This window comes from Palaemon carinicauda, chromosome 18 (assembly GCF_036898095.1).
Source record: "Palaemon carinicauda isolate YSFRI2023 chromosome 18, ASM3689809v2, whole genome shotgun sequence".
In the NCBI taxonomy this organism is placed as follows: domain Eukaryota; kingdom Metazoa; phylum Arthropoda; class Malacostraca; order Decapoda; family Palaemonidae; genus Palaemon; species Palaemon carinicauda.
In genome coordinates, this window is record NC_090742.1 from 7,198,368 (window position 1) to 7,215,705 (window position 17,338).

General features: G+C 40.8%; 2 protein-coding genes across 2 annotated transcripts in view; one reads left to right on the forward strand and one right to left on the reverse strand.

The window, feature by feature from the left end:
* LOC137657601 (uncharacterized) overlaps positions 1–17,338 on the forward strand; it is a 315,322-nt gene that overhangs the window by 108,671 nt on the left and 189,313 nt on the right. The gene's annotated exons all lie outside the window — the stretch shown is intronic.
* The window catches only part of LOC137657600 (nucleoporin NDC1-like), a 74,853-nt gene continuing 58,105 nt past the window's right edge, over positions 591–17,338 (reverse strand). Inside the window, exons 10-11 of the mRNA XM_068391958.1 lie at positions 14,899–15,047; positions 591–3,001 (exon numbers count right to left, since the gene is read on the reverse strand). Coding sequence (XP_068248059.1) covers positions 2,935–3,001; positions 14,899–15,047 — 216 coding nt within the window. The 3' untranslated portion in view covers positions 591–2,934. The remainder of the gene's footprint in view (positions 3,002–14,898; positions 15,048–17,338) is intronic.

The following is a 17,338-nucleotide window of genomic DNA, read 5'->3' on the forward strand; positions in this document are numbered from 1 at the left end:
TACTACGTACTGTATACAGTACTGAATTATCGTATGATCACATTCTCTTTTCGTGTCTTATTTCTTTCTGTGCTTAATTATATGTCATATGTAATGCAATGAACAATCAGTAAGAGCAGATATTACTAATTACAGTATTAATGGAATTACAGGTAACGAAATATCGTATTTGGGGTCTTCAGATATCGCAGTATTTTCGAATTTTCCGGAAAATCTGCGATATGTATACAGTATACTGTATATATATGGGTTATGGAAAAAATCCGCGAAGTGGTGAATCCGCGATGGTCGAACCGCGAAGTAGCGAGGGTTCACTGTACTTAATAGGAATTATCGAGCTAAAGAGACTCTTGAACTCATGTCCAACATATGGCCAGACACTACGTTTCCAATAGTCGACCACAACCACTCTGCCACTAAAGTGCATAAAATATGTTAAAAAGATCAGTTCGGATCACATGAAAACAGTTAAGTACACAAAGCAACATCAAAGTAAAAAGAATATATACTGAGGTATCACAAAAATAGATGCAACAAATTTATCCCCCTTCTCAAAGCACATGAGTGGAAAACCAAAGTATCATATTTGGAATATTTTTATTAAAAAAACTGCAATGAATTACAAGTGTATATACAACTTGGTCTGGTAAAACCAGTGACTATGAAAACCTCCAGATTAAAATGCTCACCTCGCACACTCACCAGTTACGGCACCCGCACACAGGCTAATTTTCAGTGGTTGGTGACTGCCGAAAAGTGAAACGTGTGTTTCTATGGATGCCCACAAATTGGCTCGTGTGGACACCTATAGAAACATGCATTTCCCATCTCACCACAAAACAGTGGCATCCACCGTCCACTGAAAATTAGCCAGTGTGCGGGAATCCACACAGGGCATAAAAGTTGTCATGTAACAGTATTTTTACGATTACATACATATTTTGTATAAAAAATGCAAAACTTTACAAGATCCTTCTTACACTGGCAGTGATTTTTCAATAGTAAAACACTTTAAAAATAAAAATAAACAAAAACCTGAGAATTCAAAAGTTCGGAACTTGGCATAAAGAAAAATTTACACTACCTTGTAAACATAACATTATGTAACTATAACTAAACTATTAATCTTCATATCCTTTAATGTTTTTATTCAGTCATAACATGGATATATAAAAACTTTGGTTTATCAAACAAGTACAGTATACCTAATCATGATAAAACAGGAACTTGGACTTCGCATGAAAATTTGATGCTGAAATCTATACAATTTAATCTGGATAACACATTTTCACTAAGTTAACTTTCTAGTAAATAAATAAGAACGCAAGAAATTAACAATATAAAAGAAACTTCAATTCATGAAGAAAATATAACAAAGTATTGTAAGGCAATTTATAGCTAAGCAGATGGATTTCTACTTCAGATCCAGAAACTTTAACTAACAAGTCACGAAAATATACTGTAATTTGTTTTTCCCTGTCAAAAATTAACATGAAAATATTCAGTACATAGAACTTATCTTTCCTTATTCTATAACTGATAATCTGAGCAATAACATAACTCACAACTAACATGATATCAATCAAAAAGATTAACTCACTATCTAAACATGACTTGAGTTATGGCACAACCAACTACTAAGTACATCAACACGAATCGATAATTAAAAAAAACAGCATAAAAATGTTTCCTCAATAGCACATTAACCAAATTTTTTTTTCATCAAATACTTCAAATTCCAAAGATATGTAGTTAAAATCCCTTATAGCAATAGCATTTATATCATGCAAAACATTTGAGCACTGACTGTGTTAAAAAAAAAAAAAAAAAAAAAAAGCAGAAAAAAGTTTAATTAAAGTAAGTCCCAAGGTTACAATGGGATCAACTTAAAATGTTTCATGGATACAATATTCTATTTCTTTTATGGTTTCACTTTATCCTATATCTACATCCTCCATGTGTTTTACATCTTAGTTCTAGTAATGTTTCTGTCATAAAATGCGTTTTTGTTCTAAATTATGTGTGCGACTTTAGTGCTTAGATACAGTAATGAATTTAAGTGGTTTTCAACCTAAGTCAAAACTCAAGTCACAACAGTGTGGGAATGTATCTCTTGTGTAACCAAGGGACCTACTATACTTCTCTATCTAACCGTAAACAATAAAAAGCAACCTTTTCATATTCCACACACATCAGAGTAAAAAGTAATTTGCTTTATCCTTAATAAAGATGAATGTCCTCGCCAAAGTTTTAGTAGTCCTTTAAAGTAAAGGAAAGCATGAAAGCACTGTATAGTATATTCAAGACAAAATGAGTAAGGTATATAAAAACTTTTATCTAAGCTTCTAAGTTTTCCTTATATACAAAATTACTTCCTGACATTATCATCAAGACTTTCCTCATGTCTGTGGCTACAAAGATTTCACCTCCTATAAATCTTTTAATGACTTTGATACAAAGAAATCAGTACTGTATTGTGGATGGTCAACCACAAAAAGGACAGATAATTTCTAAATAATTGACACATCACTGATTTAAGACTTTTACAAGAATCTTAGGAAAAAATTAAGTAAAATAATAAGTATAATTAATTTTAAAAAATATAATCATTCAAAAGATCTATAAATCAAAACTAGTTTTCATTTACTAAACCTACGCATAGAAATATTTTCACGATTCTTAAAAAGAAAGTAACCGTTGCGACAAAATATTTTCAATTTGGACCAATCCTCTAATACCACATTGTATGAGAAAAAAAAAATGTCATTTAGGAACAAAGAAACCATAGATGATAATAACGAAAAAAATAGGTACAATATCTTTAAAAACAGTAAATATGCATTAAACAGATGTACCATTTTTTCATACTGTACCTATAAAACCAGCAGACGTCCATAGTACAGTAAACGTTGATTTATTGATTATCTTACAAACTCAACCTTCCTTAAAGTCCAAGTATAACTGCAATTTACTTTGATATTCAGCTGACATTTTCATTTCCCTGAAAAAGAAAAAAGATGATGTAATGCAGTATTCTTAAAAGCTACAAAACAATAACAAAACAAAATACTGTACATTAGCCTATCAGTTTATCACATGCTTTTGGGATCTGGCAGCCTGTTCAGTAACAAGTCTGAAATGTTACAATGACCACACAGTAAAGTATAAACTACACTTGAACAGACAAGGTATTCCATGTTTAACAGTACTTTTTCATAGCTAAGTAAAATAAAATAGCACTCGTTACATTATCACTAAGATATAACAAAGTAGTGAGGGTGAGAACGGGTATAAGAAATGAGTTAGCAGCAGCTAGAGTGGATATTAATATGTTGAGGTGGTTTGGCCATCTTGAGAGAATGGAAAATGGCTGTCTGCTAAAGGTGATGAATGCAAGAGTTGATGGGAGAAGTACAAGAGGAAGGCCAGGTTTGAGTGGATGGATGGAGTGAAGAAAGCTCTGGGTGATAGGATGATAGATGTGAGAGAGTGCTAGAAATAGGAATGAATGGCGAGCGATTGTGACGCAGTTCCGGTAGGCCCTGCTGCTTCCTCCGGTCGCCTTGGATGACCGCGGAGGTAGCAGCAGTAGGGGATTCAGCGTTATGAAGCTTCATCTGTGGTGGATAACGGGGGAGAGTGGGCTGTGGCACCCTAGCAGTACCAGCTGAACTCGGTTGAGTCCCTTGTCAGGCTGGGAGGAACGTAGAGAGGAAAGGTCCCCTTATTTTTCATTTGCTTGATGTCAGCTACCCCCCAAAATTGGGGGAAGTGCCTTGGTATATGTATGTATGTACGTATAACAAATTTTAAAAGTAATTTACCGTACAGCTAAGTCTCCTCAGTCTTCTGATGTTAGATAATCCTACAGCGGAATCTGAAACGGCTATGGAGTCTTTAACGAAGTGAAGTTAATTAAAGACACATGGTGCAGCTGCCTGTCACATACCAGACACTTTTGACATTTGGCCAAGGACTGAAATAGGTGGTTGAGGCGTAAATTAAAGGACTGGTTTATATCATTAGGAAAAATACAAATTACTTTTAAAGTCATTTGTTTCTATGCATAGACAAACATTTAGTCCCTCGCTGGTGGGAGGAAGTGTGCTAGAACCAAAACTGAAAGTCATTTTCTTCCCTGGATATGTCAGTCTTCCAGGTCTATAAAAAGGAAAATGATTCCACCAACCTCCTAACAGTTATTAATTGGGATGAATGAGTTGTTAGGGCCTAGTAAATGCCAGGTTACATAGATCTTGGATGATCCCTTCTCCTAATGTAGGAGAGATATAAGAGAATGTATTACCTGGCATTAAATAACACAAAGGGGTTTGGTATACATTCAGTTGTCTTCTTGTAGGAGGTTGGGGAAAACATTTCTTGGCATATCTTACCTGTGAAGAATAGTTACTCAGTTATGAAACTTACTGACATTGTCATCTGAGTCAGTATGTAACAGCAGCAGCTGCTGCAACCCCAAGAAAGGGTTAAGAAAGGGTTGAAATATTCTATGTTTCAACGTAAGCTTGTCCCAAAATCTACATTAGACAAGATGCTTTCTGTCCCATGAGGAAGCTGTGATAGCTACACAGCCTAGGAGATAAAAAAAAAATGCATCTAAAGTTGTTCAGACATCTATAATGAGTTTGTTACTTTTATGACAACAGAATATGAACAACTGTGCGCAAAAATTCTACATGCACAGAACCAAGCATAAAATTGTTTAAGGACTTGTGGGTATACTCCTATAGATAGTTGGAAGTAAAGGTTATCTGGCACTTCCTGACTCCTGCCTTCAATACCTAGCCCAATGACAGGTTCTGGTAGGCAACTGCAGAGGACCATAGCAGATACACAGAAATCTTCTGTGCAGTGCCTCAAAAAAGGCATTTCACTCAGGAGATGCTGGATAGTCTCCATCTGTGAGGTGCTAACTACTTCCCAGAGTGGTGGTACAGTACCTCTAAAGGAGCAGCTAATAAAAGAAGAGTGGGCCATGGGGCAGTTTTCTAGGGAACTCAACTAGAAGAGCAAGCATATTGGGGTACCATTCAGCGTATGGCTATCTTGGGGCTACCAGGGTTATCCTTTAACCAGTGATCAACACTCGGTTGATCACAGCGAATCAGCCTGAAGGGAGGTAAGATGCATCCAGGTCAACCCATGGGTATTGGATTACATCTTCAAATGGTACTCATGGGTCTGGAATGGGGGAGCAGAACACGGAAAGCTTCCAGATCAGCTGTGAGGCAAACAGGTGGCACTAAACCGGTGGACCTCACAAGACACGATGCCTTTCCACCGTACTAGGTTGTGAAGATCACTCTGTTCCTACAACCTTCCCCTGACAACCGAGTATATGCACAGGTAAATTCCTCTTTCCTGGAATGTACAGGACTGAGAGCTCCAAAAAAATTATTGCCCTCCAGATGTACATCTGTTTCCTCAACTCTCAAAGGTGGCACTAAACTTTGCTTATTGACTTAAGCCACACAGTAGTGTTGTCGCTCATCAGCGCTACTGGAAGTCTTTTCAAATGCTGTTGGAATGGATGCACAGCAAGATAAGATGCTTACATTTGCAACATGCCGATACGCAAATGCTGGTCTTCTACTGACCACACACACCAAAAGAAACTACTGCAGGTCCTGTGCGAGTCACCCAGCCCCTATATGTTTAATGAATGCCAGTGACAATACCTACTGTTTTCCGTGACAGTGACCTCCAGTGTTGCGGCTTCTATCAGAGCAACCCATATGATTTTTCCCTTTAACCCTTTCGCTGCGGATATTCAAATAGGATGTTGCCTAGCTCTGTGCACATTTTCACCAAAAATTCCTAGCTCTGTGCACATTTTCACCAAAAATTCAAAATGCTCAAAATTTAATGAAACTAAGTTTTTTGTGTTCTATAGCCTTTCTGTTTTTAGGGTTTAACAATATTTTCACCTGAGTTTATCTCTTTATGCCTTAAATTCTTCGATAAATAGGTAAAAATTAAGAAAAATCAGAAAAATTCTTTTCCAAAGATGATTTTATCAATTCCACTAATAATCCTTCACTCAATTTATCATTGACTCATACATTTATTATCTACATTAGTCATGCTTTTTGTACACTTTATGGGTATTATATGTCTCAAAACATGGAATGATACAAAGAGGGGGCTTTTCAACAATTTGATCACAAAAATAAACTGTTTGGTTTCTTTTACATTCGCCTTTACCTTTCATCAAACAATTCTTTGGCAAGAAAGAGCATATAATACATTGGGGTTTGTGGTTTTTGTCAACATATTGAGCTGGAAAATGCCTTTCAGTTAGTCTAGATTCCATTGCATTTGAAAATCTACCCTTTCTTTGAGTTTTGCTCCGCTTATACCCTTCTAACGTAGTGTTAATAATTTTTCCCTGATTTTTTTTTCTATTCATCTTAGCAGTGAGATTCTTAATGTTGTAGCGTATGTTTGAGTCTACTAATGCTGCTTCAATGATAAAATGCCAAATTGGTTGGTACCATTTCTGTCTCTTTCTTTCGTAAGCATATGTTGAGCATAGCTGATCAAAATTATCAACTTCCCTCATATACTTATTGTAATCCACATGAACACATGGATTGTCTATTTCTGTCACTTTTTTTTTGTAATGAAGTTTCGCTTTATATGTAATTACTTGGCGAGAAGTAGAGGCCATATCACACATATAAAAGAAAAGAAATAAAAATAATTCTTCAACCCAGAGTTAAAGGGAAAAATTAAAAGCACAAAGTCAGCTGACTGCTAAAAGCAGAGCCATATCGAATGTTTTGCTAATACAGTAGTATAATAATACCATAATATACAACTATATATGAAATTTATGATACTGTAAAACAAGCCTTTATTAACAAATTATATCTTTATTAACAACTTGTATCACTAAATTATGCTGTTAAAATATAAAGGGACCGATAGGCAACTAACAGACTGAACGTCAGCTGCGAAATGTAAACAAAGCTTCGGATATAAGACACGAAACTTCTTTTCTCGTGAATGTGTTTGTTATTTGATTATTATTCATTTAATTTAGTTCATTTCTATATTGATTTCTGAAAACACCATTATCAGTCACATTTTGAACATCCAATACTATGAAATACGTTTTCATGTGTGTAGTTGTCATGGCAACTGTTGAGCTCTAATGTAAACAAACTTTTACTTACGCTAAACGAACTTTGGAAAGCATGATATTACGATAACTCTATGAATAATATTGATTTATATTGAAAAAACATGCATACATATCATAATTTCATGTTGACACAACGTAAAAATAACAAAATAATTACCAAAATCATAGAGTAAATGGGAGAAGAAAGACGAGAGCTTCAGAGAGTGGGCAGTTCATAAAATTGGCAACAGATGGCAGCATGTAGAAGCCAGATAAATCGTCAATAAAAAGGCGCTAACCTTAAAATTTCTTACGCGGTGTGGAGTAAAGTCGTTCTCCGCAGTGAAAGGTTATGAATCTGAGTAAACTAAAGTCGTTCTCCGCAGTGAAAGGGTTAAAAGCGCTATCATTAACTGTCGCTTAAAACTCAACTTCAATGTTTAGCAGAGCCTGAGGGGAAAGCTGACAAGAGGATGAAAAGAGTTCACTCCTCTTCCTCTTCTAATTCTAACTCTTCTAACAAGTAGAAGTCCAAGAAGGCAAATCGTAAGATATGGAGTGTCGTTAGATTCTTGATGAAACCCCCTCTCTTTCAAAAGGGCCAAACAGCTCCCAGCTAGTCCCCAGTCACTTGAAACGCGTGGCTGGCACGACTATTGGTAGCTAAGCTGGCTGAAAATGCATGACCCCATGCGGGGTTAGCCGTTGCACACTCTTTCTATTGGCCACATATTGGAAGAGCTTAAGATTCACCCCACCTTTACTACTTGGAAAGAGGAGAGCTGCTTCCTTATCTGATTGGAATACTTTGGCATCCAGAATTGAGAAGATCGCACCTCCCGAGGATGTCGTCATGCACTTGCAGGCAGCCAGCAGTCCAAGGTCGGTGCCTGACAAGGCGTAAACCCTGGCTCACAAAGGCTTACCCTACATCACAATGAAACAAGGTTTAAAAGGGTAGATAATACCTCTTCTGCCTTTGGTTTGAAAGGTGTCACTTAAAATGTTATTTTCCTTAGTAAAATAAATTTTTGAATATACTTACCCGATGATCATATAGCTGTCAGCTCTGCTGCCCGACAGAAAAACCTAAGAGGCGGAATACGCCAGCGATCGCTATACAGGTGGGGGTGTACATCAACAGCGCCATCTGTCAAGTAGGTACTCAAGTACTCGATGTCAACAAAGAACCAATTTTCTCCTCTGTCCACTGGGTCTCTATTGGGGAGGATGGGTGGGTCCTTTAATTTATGATCATCGGGTAAGTATATTCAAAAATTTATTTTACTAAGGAAAATAACATTTTTCAATATTAACTTACCCGATGATCATATAGCTGATTCACACCCAGGGGGGTGGGTAGAGACCAGCATTACATGTTGACATTATCATGAGCTAAGTATTCCGTATTTTATTTTAGCAGTTATTCAAAATAACAAACATAAAATAAATAAGTACCTGGTAAGGAAGTCGACTTGAACAATTACTCTGCCTTTTTAAGTACGTCTTCCTTACTGAGCCTCGCGATCCTCATAGGATGCTGAGCGACTCCTAGGAGCTGAAGTATGAAGGGTTGCAACCCATACTAAAGGTCCTCATCAAAACCTCTAATCTAGGCGCTTCTCAAGAAATGACTTTGACCACCCGCCAAATCAAGTAGGATGCAAAAGGCTTCTTAGCCTTCCGGACAACCCAAAACAATAATAAAACATTTCAAGAGAAAGATTAAAAAGGTTATGGAATTAGGGAATTGTAGTGGTGGAGCCCTCACCACTACTGCACTCGTTGCTACGAATGGTCCCAGAGTGTAGCAGGTCTCGTAAAGAGACTGGACATTCTTAAGATAAAAGACGCGAACACTGATTTGCTTTTCCAATAGGTTGCGTCGAATATACTTTGCAGAGATCTATTTTGTTTAAAGGCCACGGAAGTTGCGACAGCTCTAACTTCGTGTGTCCTTACCTTCAGCAAAGCTTGGTCTTCCTCATTCAGATGGGAATGAGCTTCTCGTATTAACAGTCTGATAAAATAGGATAAAGAATTCTCTGACAAAGGCAAAGATGGATTCTTAACTGAACACCATAAAGCTTCAGACGGGACTCGTAAAGGTTTTTAAAAAGAACTTAAGAGCTCTTACAGGACATAATACTCTTTCTAGTTCATTTCAAACCATGCGATAAGTTTGGAATATCGAACGATATTGGTCAAGGCCGAGAAGGCAGCTCGTGTTTGGCTAGAAAACCAAGTTGTAGAACATGTAGCCGTTTCGGATGAGAATCCGATGTTCTTGCTGAAGGCATGAATCTCACCAACTCTTTTACCTGTGGTTAAGCATATCAGGAAAAGAGTCTTAAAGGTGAGATCTTTCAGGGAGGCTGATTGAAGCGGTTCGAACCTGTCTGACATAAGGAATCTTAGTACCACGTCTAAATTCCAACCAGGTGTAACCAAACGACGCTCCTTCGTGGTCTCAAAAGACTTAAGGAGGTCTTGTAGATCTTTATTGTTGGAAAGATCTAAGCCTCTGTGACGGAAGACTGATGCCAACATGCTTCTGTAACCCTTAATAGTGGGAGCTGAAAGAGATCGTTCTTTCCTCAGATATAAGAGAAAGTCAGCTATTTGAGTTACAGAGGTACTGGTCGAGGATACGGATACTGACTTGCACCAGTTTCGGAAGATTTCCCACTTCGATTGGTAGATTCTAAGGGTGGATGTTCTCCTTGCTCTAGCAAACGCTCTGGTTGCCTCCTTCGAAAAGCCTCTAGCTCTCGAGAGTCTTTCGATAATCTGAAGGCAGTCAGACGAAGAGCGTGGAGGCCTTGGTGTACCTTCTTTACGCGTGGCTGACGTAGAAGGTCCACCCTTAGGGGAAGTGTTCTGGGAACGTCTACTAGCCATCGAAGTACCTCGGTGAGTTATTCTCTCGCGGGCCAGAGGGAAGCAACTAGCGTCAACCTTGTCCCTTCGTGAGAGGCGAACTTCTGCAGTACCTTGTTGACAATCTTGAACGGAGGGAATGCATATAGATCTAGATGTGACCAATCTAGTAGAAAGGCATCTATATGAACTACTGCTGGGTCCGGGATAGGTGAGCAAACTATTGGGAGCCTCTTGGTCATCGAGGTTGCGAAGAGATCTATGGTTGGCTGGCCCCAGGTGGCCCAAAGTCTCTTGCATACATCCTTGTGGAGGGTCCAATCTGTTGGAATTATTTGTCCCTTCCTACTGAGACAATCTGCTATGACATTCAAGTTGCCTTGGATGAACCTCGTTACTAGTGAAAAGTCTAGACCTGTTGACCAGGTGAGGAGGTCCCTTGCGATCTCGTACCATGTCAGAGAGTAGGTCCCTCCTTGCTTGGAGATGTACGTCAAAGCCGGGTGTTGTCCGAGTTCACCTCCACCACTTTGCCTTGAAGGAGAGACCTGAAGCTTTTCCAGGTCAGACGTACTGCCAGTAGCTTCTTGCAGTTGAAAAGCATTGTCCTTTGACTCTAGTTCCATAATCCCGAGCATTCCCTACCGCCTAATGTCGCACCACAGCCTACGTCCGATGCGTCCGAGAAGAGAACGTGGTTGGGAGTCTGAACAGTCAGGGGAAGACCCTTTCTAAGGTTGATAAAGTCCTTTCACCAAGTCAGACCAGACTTTATCTTTCCGGAAACCGGGATCAAGACCGCTTCTAGCGTCTTGTCCTTTTTCCAGTGAAAAGCTAGATGATACAGAAGAGGACGGAGGTGTAGTCTTCCAAGTGACACAAAAGAACCACGGATGACAGTGTCCTTACCAGACTCATCCACAGCCTGACAGGGCAGCGTTCCTTCTTCAGCATCTTCTGGATGGATAGCAGGGGTGGGGGTTGATCGTCTAGTTCAGCAACGTCCTCATCAGAGGGTTCCTTATCCGAAACTGATGAGGAAACGGCAACGGAGTGGGCAACGTCTGACTCGCTGAATCCGGTCGCACTGGTGGATGCGTGATGGAGCCGGACGCAATATCATGGTACTGCTGCACAGTCTGTGAACTGTCAACCATGGGGACGCGAGGAAGTACAGCGTCAACCCGAAACTGTCTAGACTGTCTGGGTTGTGCAGTCAACACCCTACCGGGTTGCTGAGGTTGACGCACTGCGTCACAACAAGTCACCTCTGCTGGTTGTTGAACGTCTTCCTAGTGACACACTTCAACAACCACCTCCGAGCGTCTCTTAACGTCAACGTGCGACTGGCAACCCACACTGGGTCGCATCGGTGGAGGAACCACCTCAACTGGCGGACGCGAGTAGGATACCTCAGTGTCAACAGGGCGCACAACCAACCGGTAGGAAGGTTGTTGGCCAGAAGGTTCTTCTCCGTAAAAAGTCCTCTATCAAGGACACAAGCTTGGACTGCATGTCTTGCAGCAAAGCCCATTAGGGTCTACGGGAGCAGGTGTGGCAACAGACGGGGTTAGAGACTGAAGCGGAACCATTTACCATCCCTGGAAGCCTTGTTATGCTTTAATTAAAGTCCATAGGAGGCTAAGCAGCTTAAGGCTCCTCTCCAAATGACAGAGTCCTCAAAGGAATATCAGTAGGAGGGAGAACAGCACTTTCTCATCCACAGGAACCTTGTCCGAGAAAAGCTAGGTTATCTCAGTGAGGGTCTCACTGGTGCATAAGCAGCAGACCAGAAGGCAACGTTATGTAACTGCTTGACAGTCTGTGAACTGTCAAAAACTGAACTGTCAACCACAACAGGTGCGTGAGGACATACAGCACTGGTGCATTAGCAGCAGACCAGAAGGCAACGTTATGTAACTGCTTGACAGTCTGTGAACTGTCAAAAAACTGAACTGTCAACCACAACAGGTGCGTGAGGACATACAGCACTGGTGCATTAGTAGCAGACCAGAAGGCAACGTCATGTAACTGCTTGACAGTCTGTGAGCTGGCAACAACCAAAGATGTGTGGGGAAGCCTCAACTCCTGACTGACTAGTCTGCTGCGGGTGAGTGGCGGTAACCACAGTGGGTTGCGGAGGCTGACGCACCGTGTCAAAACACGGCAGCTTAACTCCACCCTCCTGTTGTTGTGGTAGCTCACGCACGGCAACGGAGTGCTCCGTGCGTCTGTGGGAGTCAGCATGCGTCTGGCAGGGTCGACTGCGCATGGGTGGAGAAGCTCTCACAGCCGGAGTGTGGGAGCAGGCAGCCTCAGCGTCTGCTGGGCGCACAACCGTGGCAGGTTGTAGGCTAACGGGTGCAGCGCCAACCTCTCCGCAGCCGGAGTGTGGGAGCAGGCAGCCTCAGCGTGAGCTGGGCGCACAACCGTGGCAGGTTGTAGGCTAACGGGTGCAGCGCCAACCTCTCCGCAGCCGGAGTGTGGGAGCAGGCAGCCTCAGCGTGAGCTGGGCGCACAACCGTGGCAGGTTGTAGGCTAACGGGTGCAGCGTTAACCTTCTCCGCACGAAACTCCTGCATAACCGCAGCTAACTGAGTCTGCATAGACTGCAGTAAAGACCACTCAGGGTCTACAAAAGCGGCAACAGACGGAGCTACTGTCCGTTGTGACTGAGGGTCTAAAACAGCGGGTGCGGCAACAGACGGAGTTACTGCCTGTTGCGGTACCACCTTGCCTCTCTTGGGAGGTGTGCAGTCGTCGGATGACTGCAGCGAGTCCGAACTGACCCAGTGGCTACACCTGGGCCGTTGGACTTGCGCGGAAGGGACCGACTTGCACTTAATAAGCTGCGAGACCTTGGTCCAAGGATTCTTACGAGAAACCTCTTCCGCAGACGAGAAGTAAATGGGCTCTCTCGTCTTTGTGTGGGTGGGGCGATCTTGGGTAGATACGCCCGAAACCACGGAGGGAAAAACGTCTGTTCGCTGATCAAGGCCTGAGGAACCCATAAGTCGTTCGACATTACTTCTCCCCTGGGCTTGGGAGCTTGCAAGAGGTCTCGGACTAGGTGAACGACAGGCACGAACAGACGAACCCTCGGACGCAACACTGTAACACTTTGCGCATATCACTTTATCACTTTGATTTTCTGTTTTGCACTTATTTCACTGAAATCGAAACTTTTACTGATTTCTACCTGAAACACGCAATCCTACCCTTCAATAAAAGGTAGTAATTGCGAAAACAGTCGTATAATGCAACAGAAAACATATATAAAGATAAAGAATTCAGTGGCTGGGAAAGAGACTAAACACTAGATCAAATAAACTACGTTTACAATCTCTCACCGCACATAGCCTGGGAACAAGAATAAAACCCTAGAAACGTTTTACCTTCTTCCCCTACAGCGACTAGGGAGGAGAGTAAAACGAGAACAACGTTACCCGCTTGAACGAAACGTTTTATCTCCTCTCTCTCCCTCCGTCTCTATCTCTCTCTTTCTCTCTAGATTTCGCACCTGAGAGAAGAGCCCAATTATATATCGTCAAAACATGTTATTTGCTAAAGGAAAAAACTGAAAGGTTTTCCAAATAAAAAGTTCCTTTAATTTAGAATTTAAACCATTTAAGCTAAGAAAGAATGAACGAAACGCTAGAATAGGTTTACTCTTACTGCAAAGTGAAACCGTGATACACTCTCTCTCTATCGTAACGATAGAGCGCAAGTTGAACGTCCTGAACGTCAACAACTGCGTAGACTAAAAAACTAAACGTTAGTTCATCTTTGAAAACAGTACGAGACTATCAAAGAAATTCTTTCATAAAACATTAAATTTAAAAAGTTTTAAATTCTTTAAAGGTTAAATACGATATAACGGGCTCAACGTTGATTAACTTCGGTTCCAAGTTAGGACCGCCTACTAAAAGGAAAGGTCGCAAATAAACAAAACATAAAAATTTATTTTTATATGTTTATAATAAAAGGAAAGTTAATCGAAGAGGCCTAATAAAGGCGGAGAGATATAAAATATATAGATCTATAACGTGTTAAGCAAAATTACTAAAAACCTAAACACACTTCCGTCTAAGGGAAGGGTCGGCCATTTAAAAGTGAAAGAGAGTCCATACTCTCTTTGTCACCAAAAAAAAATCTATCCAATACGAGTTCAAGTTTTGAAATGAAGATAAAACCCCTGCATAGCGAAAGCTCAAAACTGGAATAGTGTACTTCACCAAATAGTTGTGAAAACAAATCCAGTTAGTAACAGCGTATTTAGTAGGTCTTGCCAGTGGCACGACAGAGAGAAAATTGGTTCTTTGTTGACATCGAGTACTTGAGTACCTACTTGACAGATGGCGCTGTTGATGTACACCCCCACCTGTATAGCGATCGCTGGCGTATTCCGCCCGTAGGTTTTTCTGTCGGGCAGCAGAGCTGACAGCTATATGATCATCGGGTAAGTTAATATTGAAAAACAACCTTCCATAAAGGAAATGTACAGTATTTCTTTGGTTATGGTTTTATTTTATCAAGTCTCAGTCATGTTTCCATATCACAAAGTGTGTTTTTATGTTCTAAATCATGGCTTTACTACTGCATTCGCATAGGTGAGCAACTCTCGTGCTTAGAGTATTGGATTTAGGTGTGTTCCATCTTACTTCAAAACTTTACTTACCACCCATTGTAGGAACAGACAGAGATCTTTTTTTTAGTCATACCAGTGTATTACTTTTCTTTATTTACTATTAATGTTTAAATTACCTTTTATATCTCTTTTAATGTACATTCAACCAACAAAAACTCTTAATTATATACTTTCCCTATCTAAATCTTCAAATTAACCAGGCAACTATAAGTATGAAACTTACAATATGGACGGTCCAAACGTGGTTGTGACTGTATACAATGCAGATCGTAAGGCTGAACGGAGAGCTCTTCTTAATTTAAATTCAGCTGGTAACGAGTCACTTGTGCCGGCTCTCTTGGATATAGTTCCTCTGCTTAGACCATCCACTACCTGCAAAGAAAACCAAAAATGATTTAATTCCAACTATAGCAGCAATTATTTATATTTTCAGAATTTTAAACGTACCATTATAAAAAATTAACATTTGTATTTTTCCTACTTATATAATTCTGAGTCCTCTGAAATAGTAATGTCTTCAGAGGAACTGGAACAGGTGTTGAAATCATTCATGAGATACGAGTGGCCCCGCCTACACTCCTGATACTCTCAATTTAATCTTTTGGTTCATGACTTTGAAGGGTGCTGTAGGTGGATTGGGATGTTAACCATTTAAGGACAAGTTTGTATAGCATGGAAAAATACAAATGATTCATACACATATACAAATATTTTGCCCTTTAAAATATTGAGACTAATTTAATGGTTAAAGGAAATCCTGCATAGAACTGAATTGGCTGGTTCTTTTTCTTCCTTGGAATATTATTATTATTATTACTTGCTAAGCTACAACCCTAGTTGGAAAAGCAGGATGCTATAAGCCCAGACCTCCAACAGGGAAAATAGCCCAGTGAGGAAAGGAAAAGAGTAAATTAGAATATTTTAAGAAGAGTAATGACATTACAATAAATATCACCTATAAAAACTAACAAAACAAGAGGAAGAGATATAAGATAGAATAGTGTGCTCGAGTGTAGCTTCAAGCACGAGAACTCTAACCCAAGACAGTGGAAGACTATGGTACAGAGGCTATGGCACTACCCAAGACTAGAGAACAATGGCTAGATTCTGGATTGTCCTTCTAGAATAGCTGCTTACCATAGCTAAAGTCTCTCTTCTACCCTTACCAAGAGGAAAGTGGCCACTGAACTATTAGTGGAGTAACCCCTGGTCCCATACGGAAAGGAGGAAGATGACTCCAGCAACTTCCTATCAATCCATCATATGGTTGAGTAGGCTAATAAGGCATGGCCAGTAATTGGTTATATACCTAGTATTTGGTAAATGAAGGACTTTCTCCCCCGAGGGAGACATAGTATAGAATTAAATACCTGGCACATGATGGCCAATAGGCTGTTATTTATTGCACCACCCTTCCCATCATTACTTGCTAAGGTACAACCCTAGTTGGAAAAGCAGGATGCTCTAAGCCCAGTTGCCCCAACAAGGAAAATAACTGAGTGAGGAAAGGAAACAAGGAAAAATAAAATATTTCAAGAACAGTAACACCATTAAAATCACAAATTTTTAAGAAATTTGTATTTTTCCTAACATACTTACCTAGAACTACTTTCTTAGGAGTTACTGGTAACTCTTTCCCAACCGACCAGAATTTTGTGTAGTTTACCTTATTCCCGTTTTCTATGGGGGTAACCTCAGGCGGAGTGATACACGCCCTGAGGCGACCCGGGGTCGGAGAGCGTGCTAGCTCAGGTCATGCTCCTCAAGTAAGTTTCGTCGGAAAGGTTCTCCTCAGCCTTGCAGGGCCCTCGGGGAAGGATGGGTGGGCCATAACCCGAAAGTAGTTCTAGGTAAGTATGTTAGGAAAAATACAAATTACTTAAAAATTTGTGATTTGTTCCAACAAAGAGTACTTACCTAGAACTACTTTCTTAGGAGACTTACTTTAGGAGGAGGGAGTGTCCTGCAGGGACTAGGGACCGAAGGTTGGAAGCACGAGGGGAAAAGGGAACCTAGATAGGGGACTAGGTTCCGACGACCACAACTAGAAAACTGTATGAAAATAGGGGAAACTACCCAAAAAACTATCTTAGTGTCTAAGTGGCTTACCTCTGTACAAACACTTCCGAGACGTATTCCTTGCTGAAGACGTATATCCTGGCCGCTAGGGCCTTTTGAGTCGCTTCCACGCAGGGGATTAAGGGTAAGGGGAAGGATGATAAGGGGAAAGGTAAGGGATGAACATGTGTCTCTTTGCTTACCGCCCCCGGTTTCCCCTGGGCCATGACCTTAAATCTTTTGAAGGGCCGAAATGACAGGGCCAAGGGTGAACCCGTCCAAGGATTTCCTAGAACAGTCCTTCAGGTAGTGCTCCGTGAACGTGGACTGTCTGGACCAGGTACCCGCTTTCGGGATTTGGCCAACGGCCATGTTCTTTTCAAACGCTAGGGAGGTGCTAAGACCCCTAATATCATGAGGCTTTGGTTTGCCTGAGAGAGAGGTTCCTGAGGCATCGTAAGCCCTCTTGATCACTTGGTGTAGCCAGAAGGAGATTGAATTCTTGGAGACTGGTTTCTTCACACGTCCGGTCAAAACGAATAAACTCTTGATCTCAGGTCGGAGCTTCGATGTCCTTTCCAGGTATTTCCTTACTGCTCTGACCG